Genomic DNA, 15,493 nt, shown 5'->3' with positions numbered 1-15,493 from the left:
CATCAGCTTCTCCACTAACGGCGTCGCTGACTCTGGAATAAATCTGGCCCACATCGAGCCCTGCGCTGGCCTTCAGTTCGCCCCCATCAAGCCATGACCAGGCATCAACCTGGCATTGACCTGGCACAGATCTGGCCCTGGTATGGCACAGGCCTGGCATGAATCGGGCAGAGGCTTGTTCCCTGGTGGGGTGTGCTGGAGATCCTCACTCCCCCAGTGCTGCCAGTGGAGTGCTGTGGAGCCACTCTTCTTCACATCCTCTCTACACACACACACGCACACACACACACACACACACACACACACATGCACACACACACATTTAGACACACACACACACACACACACACACACACACACACATACATTTAGACACACACACACGTGCACACACAGAGAGAGAGACATACACACAGCCGGTCCCAGTGTCTTCCTCCTGCTGAATAGATTCATAGAGCTGGCGGGGCTTTGTTCTGTCAGGTCCACGCAGACTCACTGTTCCTCATCGTGTGCACACACACACACACACACACACACACACACACACACACACACACACACACACACACACACACACACTCTAACTGTTCCTCATCGCAATGTCTGTGGGCAGCAACGCTACTCAGTACTGGCCAGACAAACACAAACACACACACAGAAACACACACACACACACACGTTGGCCAGAGTCCACTCAATGAAGACGTCTTATCTCCCCTGCAAAACAAAAGCATTCCTCTCCAGCCTGACTTCAATTAGGAACCAGCACATGCAGAGGGATTTCTCCTATAAATGGGTCTTCAGCACATGCAGAGAGATCTCTACTATAGATGGATCTTGAAGATGTCTGAAGCGACTTGAGTTGTGATCCATTTCAACAAATGTTGAGAAAATATCTTTGCACTGTAACGATTTTGAAATGCAATAAGCTTTGTGAAGCTTTTTGGTATGCCTGTCCTCTTAAGCCCTTTGTTTAAATGGGGAGTTGTGCATGTGTGTGTGTGTGTGTGTGTGCGTAGGTGTGTGTTTGTGTGTGTGTGTGTGTTTGTGTGTTTGCGTGTGTATGCGTTTGTGTGCGTGTGTGTGCATGTGCGTGTGTGTGCGAGCGTGTGCATGCCTGTGTGTGTGTGTGTGTGTGTGTGTGTGTGTGTGTGTGTGAGTGCATTTGTGTTCTGAAAGTCTCTTGTGCAGAGGTGTGGCCGAGGCCTGGTGGATAGTGTGTGTGTGTGTGTGTGTGTGTGTGTGTGTGTGTGTGTGTGTGTGTGTGTGTGTGTGTGTGTGTATGTGTGTGTGTGTGGTGCAGATGGCCTGGTGGATATTTATAGTCTTGGAGGTTACGGAGGCCGAGCTGGACCCTGCAATTGTGGCTCCATCGCTGGGCCTCTCTGGGGCGGGAGGCTTCTGGCTACTCCTCCTACTCCTCCTCTCCTCCCTTCTCTTCTTCCTCCTCTTCTCCTCCTCCACCTCCTCATCATCTCTCCTCTTCCTATTCTCGTGCTCCTCTTCCTCCTCCTCTTCCTCTTCACCTCCCCTGGCTGAGGTCTCTGGCTAGGAGACATAGAGTATCCCATAGGGCCTGTACTGTAGGATCCTCCCATTCTCAGGGGCCCATTGAGCTCATACACACGACAACCACACACACACAGCTCAACCACACCACGCCACACACACAGCTCAACCACACACACACAGTTTGCACAAGTCAAACACACACTCACAAACTGTGAAGGGAAGGAACAAAATGGTTGTTTAACAAGTCCTTGCAAAAAACCTCAGTCAAGTTGTGCTTTGTTGGCGCTGAGGTATCATTATGTTGTTCTCTGCTTTTGAATTTCAAAATGGCCCACTCTGAGTGCCACATTACTGTTGTGTCTCAGTGCAGTGTCTCAGTGACTCCTGACTCTCCCCAGCCGAGGCCAGCGCAGGGTCCAGTACTGTGTGTTGTCCTGGACTGTGTGTTGTCCAGTACTGTGTGTTGTCCAGTACTGTGTGTGGTGTGTTGTACTGTGTTTAGTCCTGTACTGTGTGTTGTCCTGCCTGTGTGTTGTCCAGTACTGTGTGCGTTGTCCAGGACTGTGTGTGTGTTGTCCAGTGCTGTGTGTTGTCCAGTACTGTGTGTTGTCCAGTACTGTGTGTGGTGTGTTGTACTGTGTTTAGTCCTGTACTGTGTGTTGTCCTGCCTGTGTGTTGTCCAGTACTGTGTGTGTTGTCCAGGACTGTGTGTGTGTTGTCCAGTGCTGTGTATTGTCCAGTACTGTGTTGTCCAGTGCTGTGTGTTGTTGCCCCCTGGGGAGGTCCACTCTGGCTCTTGTGTGGTCCAGACATGATGTGAGACTGCCCCTGGTGGAGGATCTCTGATAGCGGTTGCTATGGTTACCTCTTTCTCTCGCAGGCTGCCATGACGACTGTAGACGGAGCGTTTGGTCTGTTAGTGTGTCTGTTACCTAGACACTAGCGCCCTCAGCATCTCAAATGAGGCTGGATATTAAAGACACCATAGGAACATCCAGAGGCTATTTAATAAAGAAGAATATGCTCAGGCATGTCCGCTTATTTGATACATTTCACTGTTGCCTTCTACTTGCAGTCACTGTAGATGATTTGACATGCTTTATTCAGTGGGAGTTATTGTGGTTCTAGGCAGTAGTGTAGATGTGTGTCCCTGGCAGCCTGTAGGCCAGTGTGAGTGTGTGTGTCTGTGTGTGTGTGTGTGTGTGTGTGTGTGTGTGTGTTTGTGTGTGTGTGTGTGTGTGTGTGTGTTTCCCTGGCAGCCTGTGGGTGTGAGTGTGAGTGTATCAGCTGTGTGTGTGTGGGGTAACGGATGCGGAGAGCTCAGTGAGAATGATGTAGATTGGTCACTTGAGATGATTCACATCTGAGGCAGTGTGAGTGTGAGCATGGCAGCAGCAACAGCGCGTTTGTTTCCCGTGCGCTGGCTTGTCACACTTTATCGCGCCCGGTGACCCCCAAACACAGCGCTGCGCTTATTCTGTTCCGTCCCCGTCGTTTGTCATCCGTGAGTCACGACATCACACACTCGCTGACCCCGCCGGGCCAGAACAGGCCAGGTCGAGTGGCCGGTCTCAGCGGAGCCAGCGCGAGCGCTCCAGAACACAAAAAAAGCCCCAACTGTCCTGAAACTGGAGCTGTTGATGTATGGCTCTGTAGCGCTCCCCAAGGAGAAATACTCGCACAAAAACATGCCATTTATCTCGCCGTAGCATCTGAGCGGAGCCTCGTGCCCTTTTAAAGAGAGAGAGCCGTGTTCCTACTGGGCTTTTTAAAATGTTATACTTGGAACATTCTCACAGTGATAATCTAGCACTGTGTATTTCTGTAGCTCCATTAAGACTGCATATTGTGTCAAAGTGCTTTGCGGAGCCCAAAGCCCAGTCCCACATAGAACAGCGCAGCGTGGTGAAAATGACCAGAACCAAACTCCTCTGGCCTGGATCAAACACAGCGCAGTGCAGAACCAGGCTGGGGCAGAAGGGAGGTCCGAGTGCTTAAAGACGGCCCCTGAGAGGACCGGACGAGGGGCCGCGGTTCCTGAAGAGGGTGGACATCAACAGGACCAGACGAGGGGCCAGGGATCCTGAAGAGGGTGGTCATCAACAGCAGGACCAGGGAGGTCCTCGAGGGAGTTCTCAAAATAAAAAATAAAAAATCAAAGAGTTCCTTTGAGTTGTTTTAGGGTGTGAGTTTTGGAGGGATACCAAGGAGTAGTTATGTGTGGCTCTGAACTTAACTGTCTCTTTTCGTCGGGGGGGGGGGGGGGGGTGCATGGACATTACACACACACACACACACACACACAGCCAGGGCACACACACACACAGACATGCACGGCCGGGGCACACACACATACTCTAATGCAGACACACACACACAAATATAACCCCACTCTGCCCTGAGATGGATAAAATAGGTTATTGTGGAGTTCACACACACACACACACACACACACACACTGCTCCCCAGCATAGGAAGATGTTGCTAGGACAACAGCAGTCTGTCACACAGTTTCTGAAGTGATGTTTTTAAAGGCATTACACAGGGCTTGGTAGGGATTGGATGAATAGCACATGTCCATACCATATGTATATCTGTACATAGATACACATAGATATGACATATCATAAATATGACAAACACAGATGGAAATACATTCTCACACACGCACACACACACGCACACACACGCACACACACACACAAGCTACTAGAGCCCCAAGAGCAGACGGGCAGGGCTCTGCTTAAACAAGCAATAACTCCTCTTCCCCACTTCCACTGTGTGTGTGTGTGTAACATGTGTGTGTGGATATGTGGTTGTGGGTGTGTGTAGGAGATTTGTGCTTGAGCTGTCAACCGTAACTCAAGAGGAATAGATGTTGGAAAGGAGTATAAGGACCTTACGGTAATGAGAGGTCAATAAAATAGAGAGAGGGAGAAAGAGGGAGAGAGAGAGAAAAACAGAGAGAGAGAGAGGGAGGGAGAGAAACAGAGGGAGAGGGGGAGAGACAGAGAGAGGGGGAAGAGAGGGACATAGAGAGGTAGAGAGAGAGACAGAGAGAGAGAAAGAGAGGGAGGGAGCACTGAGCAGTCTGTGAGGGGAACACGAGCCTGTGGACTGGAGGACAGCGTTAGGGACTGACCAACGGTGGCGTGGCACAGCTGCGTCTTGTGTTTTCTATAAATTAGGCTTAAACCATTTCCTTAATGTCTGCCCTGGCACTGACTCAGAGGGCAGGCATGGGCTGTGGGGCAGGAGGAGAGGGCAGTGTCGGCCCCCAGCGGGCGGTTCCACTGGGCAGCAGGCCTCTGTGTGCGGTCGGCCGGCCGGTCGGTGGAGAGGAAAAACAAAAACAGGAGGAAATAAAGTGTGTCAGTGTTCCAGAGGAGTGTGTGAGTGAGTGTGTGTGTGCGTGTGTGTGTGTGTGTCAGTGTTCCAGAGGAGCTGGGCCCGTGCCTGCTGCTGCTGCACTTAGAGAGGAAGTGGGAACACACACTCACACGTACCAGCAGTCACGCACACACACACACACACACACACACTCATACGAACCGGCAGTCACACACACGCACACACACAAACACTCACACGTACCAGCAGTCACGCACACACACACACACACAAACACTCATACGTACCGGCAGTCACGCACACACACACACACACACACACACACACACACACACACACACACAAACACTCACACGTACACATACTTACAACCACACATCCTTGGACATACACACCTACCCACATTTTTAAACACACACACACACACACACACACACACACACACACACACACGCAGGGCAAGGGTAAACAGCAGGATGGCAGTGACACATGCCACATTCATTTGCTGCTCGCTTGGGTCCAAAGCAAATCAGCCACATTAAGGGTGGCGGCGGGCAGGGAGCGCGCGCACACACACACACACACACATTAAGAGTGGCGGCGGGCAGGGAGCGTGCGAGCACACACACACATACACACACACACACACACTCACACACACACACGGGCAGGGAGCGTGCGAGCGTCCACTGCTGTCAGCTCGACCACGCCGCTGCCGCTGCCGCTGCCAGGGCCTGGGCACGACCCTGGTAATTACTCCTCTTATAAAGAGCTGAGCACGGAGCACAACACACACACACACACACACACACGGCCAGGGACGCACGAGGAAGTGAGTCGTCGGCCGCCGCTGTCGACAAACGTGTTTTTATTCCAAACACGGTCTGCGGTCATCCAGGATGCTGTGTCTTTGAGAAACATGAAATGATGTTTACAGTCAGAGGCAAATGTGCAACGTTTGTTTATTTCTTTCTTTGTTTGTCAGCAAGAGACATGTGCGGCCATAGAAATGCAGACAGGTTAGCAGTACTGAGAGTAAAAATATTACAACATGCTTTATGCGGGCATATAAAGCAGATAGGTTAGCAGAGAATAAAAATAATTTGCCTAACAACAACATGCTTTATGCACCATTATATAGTTGCCATATAAAAGCAGACAGATCAGCAGTACTGAAAGTAAAATAATTTTGCCTTACAACGTGCTTTATGCATCATTGCATGGTATACACATGTCCATATGGATCTTGTTTGTGCTGCAGCGTTGGTGTTCAGTTCACTGTAGGCAGAGACGCTCTCCTGAGGGAAGTGGACACTGGAAAAGACAAGGTCCAGCTTTGTTCCCTCTGAACAGCACCGGAACACGGCCTTGTTCTACACTGGAGAGCCCTTCTATCTCTGGAATGGAACCTTGGAGACGAGTACGTCATGTCTTTGGGTTCTGTGTTCCGTGTGCGCGCTGTCCTCTCGCCTCTCTGGCCGCCGCGTCCTGGCGTGGGACGTGTGTGTGTGTGTGTGTGTGTGTGTGAGCTCTCGGCGGTCCCCGCGCTGAGCCCCTTCTCCCCGTAAAACAGGTCGACGCAGGCGCGAGGCCGAGGGGCAAATTCGAAACACCTTTTTGCGAGCGCGGCCCACCGAAGGCTCGTGGAAAACAACGTGAGCCTCTCTTCCGCGCCGAGTGTTTTTATTCCTCCCCAGATGGACCGAGCCGAAAGCCGCCACCGCCGAGCCCCGAGCGAGCAGATAAAGGAGCCTCGGACCTGGCCGACCGGAGAGGGGAGAGAAGCGCAGAGAGCCCGCTGGTTATGAGTCCAAATATTTTCCCTGGTTGCCACGCCAACCCGTGTCATACCTCAGAGTTGGCGGGTGAAGGGGGGGCTGATAGCTCACAAATCTGCGATGCTTTGAGCCGCGGCTTCTGAGCTCATTCATTAGCGGCGAATGTTTTCACTGTAACTTATAATGTGTCCCAGTTATGAACGTTACTCACCATCCCTCGAGCTTAGCACGCCTGCCTCGTGATTGAAAGGGTGTGCAGGTGTTCCCTCGACGTGTGTTAGTTTGTGTTGGACGCGCGGTTTGATGTTCACGAAGACAGACTTCTTTTGCTCCCAGTCGTTTACATTTTCTGTGTTTTTTTTAAATATGTATCAAAGTACAAGGAAAATAGCCCTGCAACGTGGCTAAAAAGGTCATATTGTTGAACATTGGTCATATTGTTGAAGCTAAGTTAATTAAGTAGTTTGTTATGTTTGTAGATTTATTTGACAAACTTAACATACTGAAGGTGAACATTTCTCAAAGTCTCAAAGAGTAGGGTCCAGTTGAAGATGGTGTGCTCAGAACTGTTTCTTACCTTGAGGGTGTTTTGCCATGAGTATTTGTCTAGATTATACTCCGACTGCATCTCTTGCCCTGTTTTCTTTTGTTATTCCGTGACAAACCTGTAGACGGGGATAAACTCAGTCTTTAAAGAGCTATTTGTTTTGATGAAATGTTCCAGTTGGCATCTAACTGTAAAACACTTTGAAAGCCGTGCTTAAATAGACTGGCCCAACCTCTCATGGAGAAGCGATACACAACAGCGCACTCTCTCTCCACAAACAGACTGGCCTGGGAGGTGGCACTGCATTATGGAGCACCAGTGTTTTGGGGGTTACTCTATGCTAAGAGTGGTGTGGTAACTAGGTTTTTAAGAAAAGCTGTCATGAGCCTTTTTGTTTTTAAAAAATATCAACGTTCTTTTCAATTACCTCTATAACTGATATTTAAGGGTTTTCGTGTGGGATCGTTTCAGTACCGATATCGAGATACGTAGACTTTTGATCAAAGTCATCATTTTGGCGTCCTGACAAAAGTACCAGTCCCTGGTGTCCTCACAAGACTACGTGTCCCTGTTCTCCTCACAAGACTACGTGTCCCTGTTCTCCTCACAAGACTACGTGTCCATGGTGTCCTCACAAGACTACGTGTCCCTGGTGTCCTCACAAGGCTACGTATCCCTGTTCTCCTCACAAGGCTACGTGTCCCTGTTCTCCTCACAAGGCTACGTGTCCCTGTTCTCCTCACAAGGCTACGTGTCCCTGGTGTCCTCACAAGACTACGTGTCCCTGTTCTCCTCACAAGGCTACGTGTCCCTGGTGTCCTCACAAGACTACGTGTCCCTGGTGTCCTCACAAGACTACGTGTCCCTGGTGTCCTCACAAGACTACGTGTCCCTGGTGTCCTCACAAGACTACGTGTCCCTGTTCTCCGCTAATGGCTTCCATACCTCCTCTGGCATCAGAGAGGGAAGGGGGGCACTCACACAGCTGGCATCCTGGCACAGGAGGGGGCGCTCATACAGCTGGCATCCTGGCATGGACAGCACAGCAACAGGAGGCCACGTGGTGGAGGGATGCAGATGAACTGATCTGAGGCATTTATGAGGTGAATAAATGGAGAAAACACTTTACAGAGAACAAGCCATTTTTACAGGGTAAATGGAGGAGAAGACTGATATGGAGGACAGACTAGTCTCTCTGATGTGAACTGTTTAAGAGGTGGATTAGGGGTTAGAAAGACAGAGCACACAGACTAGTCTCTCTGATGTGATCCATGTTACTGGGTGGAGAAGTAGGGAGTGAGCAAGCAGATAGTCTCCCTCGGCATGACTCAGACACAGACCGAGGGACATCTACTCTCAAACAACTGACCTCTGATCCAGCAAATTCAGCCGTGCCTCTGCCCACGGCCTGATGGGCCTTACTGTGTGAAAGGTCACAGATAGGCCCTGCTGTGTTGATGTCTGAAAGGTCAGGGGTCACAGATAGGCCCTGCTGTGTTGATGTCTGAAAGGTCAGGGGTCACAGATTGGCCCTGCTGTGTGATGTCTGAAAGGTCATGGGGTCACAGATAGGCCCTGCTCCCTGAGACTGATCTGTGAGGCCGCTTCCTTCCTGCCTAGTGGCAGAATATCTGATATTATACAGTAGATGTAGCGTCTGGAAACAGAACAGAGCTTGACAACAGAAAGGAACTCATGCCATCGTATAGCCTTGTATGAGCCTAAACCCTGATGTGGCTCTGATGTGGCTCTGGTTTGATATGAATAGTGTTAGATACCACTTAGCTCCAGTGATCTGATGTGGCTCTGGTTTGATATGAATAGTCTTACAGTAGAGACCACTTAGCTCCAGTGATGTGGCTCTGGTTTGATATGAATAGTCTTACAATAGATACCACTTAGCTCCAGTGATGTGGCTCTGGTCATACATGCATGCGCACCCACACACCCACAAACAATACACACATGCAGGCACACCCACCCACCCACATTCAACACATGAACACACACACACACCCTCATACAACAAATACATGCATGCACACATACACCCACAAACTGAGGACACACACATTTCACAGCCTTATAAACTAAGCTTAGTATTACAACAGGCCTATGTGTGTGTGTGTGTCTGTGTGTATGTGTGTGGGCGGATGCCATGGTGTCGATGAGCTGGACAGTGTGTTTTGAGCCGAGCGGTGTTTACGAGAGCGGCGTGTGAGAGCGAGGGCTCAGGATTCAGCATCCTGGGTGGTTTGGGCGAAGCGATCCGCACCACTCCGCACCACGCCACGCGCCCTCAGGAGGAACACCGGAGCGAGCGACGCCACCCGGGTCGTTTGGCGCCGGGAATACGGCGGAGGAAAGTTTAGAGCCGTGTTTGTCTCAAACGAGGACGAAAGCGCTCTGATGAGCAAAGCATTTGATCCACAAAGCAGCTCTGAAAGTAATGAAATGCAGGCTGGAGGATCACAAGTGCACTGTAGGGGCCAGGCTGGTGTCTAGTAAATCAGACGGGCTGGGCTGCTGTTGCTGTGTGTGGCTGTGGACAGCGCTGGGTGGAAGCACAGCTGAAAGACTCTTTGAGTGACAGGTCCTGGAGTTTCAGCTTTCCTCTCTCTTCCTCTCTCTGTCTCAAAATACAAACACACACACACACACACACACACAGCTTTCCTCTCTCCTCTCTCTGTCTCAAAATCCACACACCTAAAAAATAAAAAGTGACCTTTGTGGTTACCGCAGTGATAATGTCAGTGTGGCGTTGGTTGTCTGAAGGTGCTCTGTGAGGTGCCTCGGCACTGCCCTGTCAATCATAGAGAATTACCCAGGTGTGGCCACCGAGGTGACAGTGATGCAGCAGTACTGACAGCCCCCCCACACACACACCTCCCTCTCTCTCTCACACACACACACACACACATATCCAAGGCCTGTCACTGAACACCTCATCTAAGAAACATTAAAATGGACACACACACACACACACACACAATACATGGCACACACACACACTCACATACAAACTGCACAGTTTTATGATATGTCCTGGATGTGAAGTCCAATTGTGATATCAGTCTCTTGGTTACCGTGTGCATGTGTGTATGTATGTACAGTACATACCTGTGTGTATGTGCATGTGTATGCATATACAGTATATGTGTGTGTGTGTGTGTGTGTGTGTGTGTGTGTGTGTGTGTGTGTGAGAAAAACTGTATGTTCTCTTTTGTGTTTGTGTTGTTAGATCTCTCTTTGTGTGCTCATACTCACCTGTGTGTGTGTGTGTGTGTGTGTGTGTGTGTGTGTGTGTGTGTGTGTGTGTGTTTAGATCTGTCTGTGTGTGCTCATACTTATCCGTGTGTGTGTGTGTGTGTGTTAGATCTCTCTTTGTGTGCTCATACTCTCCCATGTGTGTGTGTGTGTGTTTGTGTGTGTGTGTGTGTGCGCTGCAGCAGGCCCCGTCCCCTGTGGAGGTCCCGGTGGTGGCGGTGGAGGTGCTGAGTGAGGCCGTGTCCCAGCTGCAGACAGTGGAGGAGGTGCTGCGCTACCTGGAGCCCGAGCGCTGGCCCCAGGACATGGAGGAGCTCTACACGCCCACCTGGCACCTGCTGGGCAAGGCCTTCATCCAGCCACGCAAGTCCAGAGGTGCGGGACACACACACACACACACACATACTGTACACACACACACACACACACACACATATGCATACACACGCACACACACACACACATATGCATACACATGCACACACACACACAGATTTTCATAGACATGCACGCACATGCATGCACAACCATGGCATGTACACTCTTAAACGCATACACATACCCACACACACACACACACAGACACACACACATGCATGCACAACCACATGCACACAGGTAAATTCAAACACATACACACATGCAAATACAACCATATGCACACACATACTGTAGACTCATACATATGAACACACACACACACATACACACACACTAACACACACACACATACACACACACAGACACAGACTCAGACACAGACACACACTGAGAGACAGTCAGGGGAAATAAAGAGAAAGAAGAGATACGATAACAGATGATGAAACTGAGAGAAAGAGATGTAGAGAGATGGACAGAATGAAGAGGATAAATGGACAGAGGGAGAGGAGGAGGAGAGGGAGAGACAGAGACGAGGAGGAGAGGGGGAGGAGGAGAGGCAGACTGACACAGATAAAAACAATAAATAACAAGATGCAAAAGTGTGATCGTGACGGTAGAAAATAGCATCAAAAGATAAACAGCACTTTGAAGGCAGACAGATTCATGGAAGGCCGTTAACAGCACAAAGTGCATTTAGCACAGACTAGACTACAGTGGCGAGTCTCTTGACTCTGTTGACGTCGTTTTGAAGTCCAAGCGATTGCGTACCTCTGAGTACCTCACTGTGAGTGAGAGCGGTGTGACAGACACACTCCATACGCCACGTAAAGTGACCGTAAAGTGACCGTAAAGTGTCCTCTGATCCCTGAGGCTCGGAGAGGCCCAGCACGGCGGCCGTAAAGCGCCCGTCCCGAGTCTCAGAGAGGACTTCTGGCCGCGGCAGGCCTCGGTCACTGCGCCGCGTAACGAGGCCAAACCCTGAGGTCATGCTACACCGACGCCACGGAGCTTAACCCCCCCATGGAGCACCGCTGCTGCTGCTGCTGCTGCTGCCAGAGACGACCTGGAGCACGATAAGACCTGATGGAGCACTGGAGAGGAGGAGAGAAGGAGAGAAGGAGGAGAGAAGGAGGAGGAAGAGAGGGAGAGAGGAGGAGAGGGAGGAAGAGAGGAGAGGAGGAGGGGAGGAAGGGAGGAGAGGAGTAGGAGTGGAGAGGAGAGGAGAGTGGCTGGGTAGAGAGCACTCTTGCCAGGGCAGAGCAGGGCTGACCAGTAGGCCAGTAAAGTCCACTGTGGAGCTCTCAGCAAGGCCCACTATTAATGCAGCTGCTGGCCAAGGCTGACCAGTGTCCAGGGACACAGCTGCTAGTGGGTTGGAGTGACCAGTGTCCAGGGACACGGCTGTTAGTGGGTTGGAGTGACCACTCTTCACTCTCTATACTCTATTATACTCTACTCTATACTCTGTCTACAGTCTACTGTATATTCTATACTCCCTCTATACTCTATCTTCTATACTCTACAGTCTACTGTACTGTATATTCTATACTCCCTCTATACTCTCTCTATTCCACTGGGACACGGAGACTGAGTCTGTGGCTATATGCTTTGTTGAAATACAGTACTGTATATGGTCTATATGTGTGCTCATGCCAATTAAGCTTTTGAAAGTGGAAGGATTTACATTGAATTGTGTGTGAGAGAGAGAGAGAGAGAGAGAATAGTAGTGTACTATTTTCTGTTTTGTCTGCCTGCTTTGGCAATATGAGTGCCCCTTGTCATGCCAATAAAGCTCTTTGAATCTGAATCTGAATCTGAATCTGAATCTGAGAGAGAGAGAGAGAGAGAGAGAGAGAGAGAGAGAGAGAGACACTGTGTTACAGCTGCCTCAGCAGATCAGTATGTACAGTATAAATCCACTGTAGAAGAACACAACCCTTTTAATGAATAAACAAAGCCATTTCCAACGACACTGGAAATGGTTTATCTTACATGTCATTTCAAATTCTAACTTCTTTGGATATTGCTATGTATGTGGTTTGGTATTGGTTTGCTGTTTCTATTTGTTTAATAGGATTGCTGTCGTCTAATCTTGGTTTTAACTGAGTTAGCATAATTACTGTTGAGCATAACGTAGAAGATGTGCAGATCTCGGGGGAGCCATGACTGTGTGCGAGGAGATATTAGTCATCTGTTTACTCTTAGAGGGAACAAATGTCAAGTTTGGAGAGCGTAGGAGGGGCACAAACTGCAGGGTGCACCAGACACAAACACACTCTCACACACACATACACACACACACACACACACTCTTGTCTCTTGTAGACAGACACACACAAACAAACAAACCCACACACACACACACAAACTTTTTGGAAATGTGCATTTCTGTGTGAGATATAATTCAGTGTGTGATCAGATATATGTAGTTGTACTCTGCATAAACTCTCAGTGTGTGTGTGTGTGTGTGTGTGTGTGTGTGTGTGTGTGTGTGTAGGTGTAGTGGACCTTAACTGTACACAATATAACACCACGTAACTTCTCCATGTGTGCGTGTGTGTGTGTGTGCGTGTGTGTGTGTGTGTGTGTGTGTGTGTGCGTGTGTGTATGTGTGTGTGTGTGTGTGTGTGTGTGTGTGTGTGTGTGTGTGTATGTGTGTGTGCGTGTGTGTATGTGTGTGTGTGTGTGTGTGTGTGTGTGTGTGTGTGTGTGTGTGTGTGTGTGTGTGTGTGTGTGTATGTGTGTGTGCGTGTGTGTATGTGTGTGTGTGTGTGTGTGTGTGTGTGTGTGTGTGTGTGTGTGTGTGTGTGTGTGTGTGTGTGTGTGTGTGTGTGTGCGTGTGTGTATGTGTGTGTGTGTGTGTGTGTGTGTGTGTGTGTGTGTGTGTGTGTGTGTGTGTGTGTGTGTGTGTAGGTGTAGTGGACCTGAACCTGCTGCGTGAGGAGGTGCGTCTGTACAGCTGTACTCCGCGTAACTTCTCGGTGTCTCTGCGTGAGGAGCTGAGGAGGACCGACGCCATCTTCTGGCCCGGCTGCCTGCTGGTGCAGCGCTGTGGGGGCAACTGTGCCTGCTGTGCCCACCGCTGCCACGACTGCCAGTGCCAACCCACGCGCGTGGCAAAGAAGTACCACGAGGTAGCGCACACACGGGCACGCACACGCATACAGACACACACACATACATACGCACAGACACACACACACATGCACACAAACCCACACAAGTGGCAAAGAAGTACCACGAGGTAGCGCACACACGGGCACACGCACACACGTGTACAGACAGACACACGGGCACGCACACGTGTACAGACACACACACAAATGCACTGACACACACACATACACACAAACCCACACAAGTGGCAAAGAAGTACCACGAGGTAGCGCACACATGCACAAACACACACACACACACACACACACACACACACACAGACACACACACATACGCACGGACACACACACATACACACAAACCCACACAAGTGGCAAAGAAGTACCATGAGGTAGCGCACTCACACACACACACACACACACACACACATATACACGCACGCACACACACATATGCGCACACATACTGTAAACACACACAAACACACACACATACACACACACACACACACACACACACACACACGCATTGTTTCCCAGCTGCCTCCACTGTGGGAGGCTCAAGTTGCTCTGAGGACATTGGCCCTGTAATAATCAATATTGTAGCGTCATCCATATAAACTTGATCAGCTCTCATGCCTTACTCTGTGTATGTGTGTGTGTGTGTGTGTGTGTGTGTGTGTGTTCAGGTACTGATGATGAGACACAGACCTGGGAGTCGTGGACTGCAGAAGACCCTGACGGACGTTGCTCTGGAGCACCATGAGGAGTGCAGCTGTGTGTGTACGGACGACTCCGACTGACCACGCTGCCTCAACCCCCTGACCCAACAACACACACACACACACACACAGGACTGGCCCTGCATGGGACCCCCAGGGCCCCTCTGGTGGAAAAGACTGGAAACTTCCTCAGACCCTCCCCCCCCACACACACACCACCAACACCACCCCAACTGAAAACCCACACTGGACTATCCTCCAGCCTCTTTTATGGATAAGACTGGGTGTTATTCCATACTCCAGGCGTGGACTGGATGTTATTCCATACTTTCACTAGTGGACTGGATGTTATTCCATACCTTCACTAGAGGACTGGATGTTAGTCCATACTTTTACAAACAGACAGGATGTTATTCCATACTTTCGCTAGTGGAGTTATTCCATACTCCATGAATGGACCGGATGTTATTCCATACTCCATGCATGAGTGAGCTGGGTGTTATTCTGTAGTCCCATGATGCCTCCTGGCACTGCCCTGGGTCTTCGCTGATGCCAAGGACAGAGTGTTCCGCATGTGTGCCCAGGACCCGACTGGACTACCTGCTGCTGCGGCCGCCCAAGCAGGGAGTGTGTGTGTGTGTGTGTTTTAGCAGTTGTGGAGATGGAGACACGCGGAGTGAAGAGACGCCCTGGGGGTGCTGGTGGAGTGTGTGTGTGTGTGTATGTGAGTGTGGAGGGGGGTTGTTCTGGCCCATTAACTGCCGTGTGTTGTGGAGAGAGACTCTCATGCTGAGAGCCCCCCCACCGCTGGGCAGC

General features: G+C 50.2%; 1 protein-coding gene across 1 annotated transcript in view; it reads left to right on the top strand.

The window, feature by feature from the left end:
- pdgfc (platelet derived growth factor c) overlaps positions 1 to 15,107 on the top strand; it is a 67,554-nt gene extending 52,447 nt beyond the window's left edge. Inside the window, exons 4-6 of the mRNA XM_062549462.1 lie at positions 10,641 to 10,833; positions 13,753 to 13,973; positions 14,645 to 15,107. Of these exons, the coding sequence (XP_062405446.1) occupies positions 10,641 to 10,833; positions 13,753 to 13,973; positions 14,645 to 14,758 (528 nt within the window). The 3' untranslated portion in view covers positions 14,759 to 15,107. The remainder of the gene's footprint in view (positions 1 to 10,640; positions 10,834 to 13,752; positions 13,974 to 14,644) is intronic.
- Positions 15,108 to 15,493: the final 386 nt, after the last annotated feature.

This window comes from Sardina pilchardus, chromosome 11 (genome assembly GCF_963854185.1).
Source record: "Sardina pilchardus chromosome 11, fSarPil1.1, whole genome shotgun sequence".
NCBI lineage: Eukaryota > Metazoa > Chordata > Actinopteri > Clupeiformes > Clupeidae > Sardina > Sardina pilchardus.
Note: the sequence above shows the minus strand (reverse complement) of the source record. Positions and strands in the feature narration are given on the sequence as shown.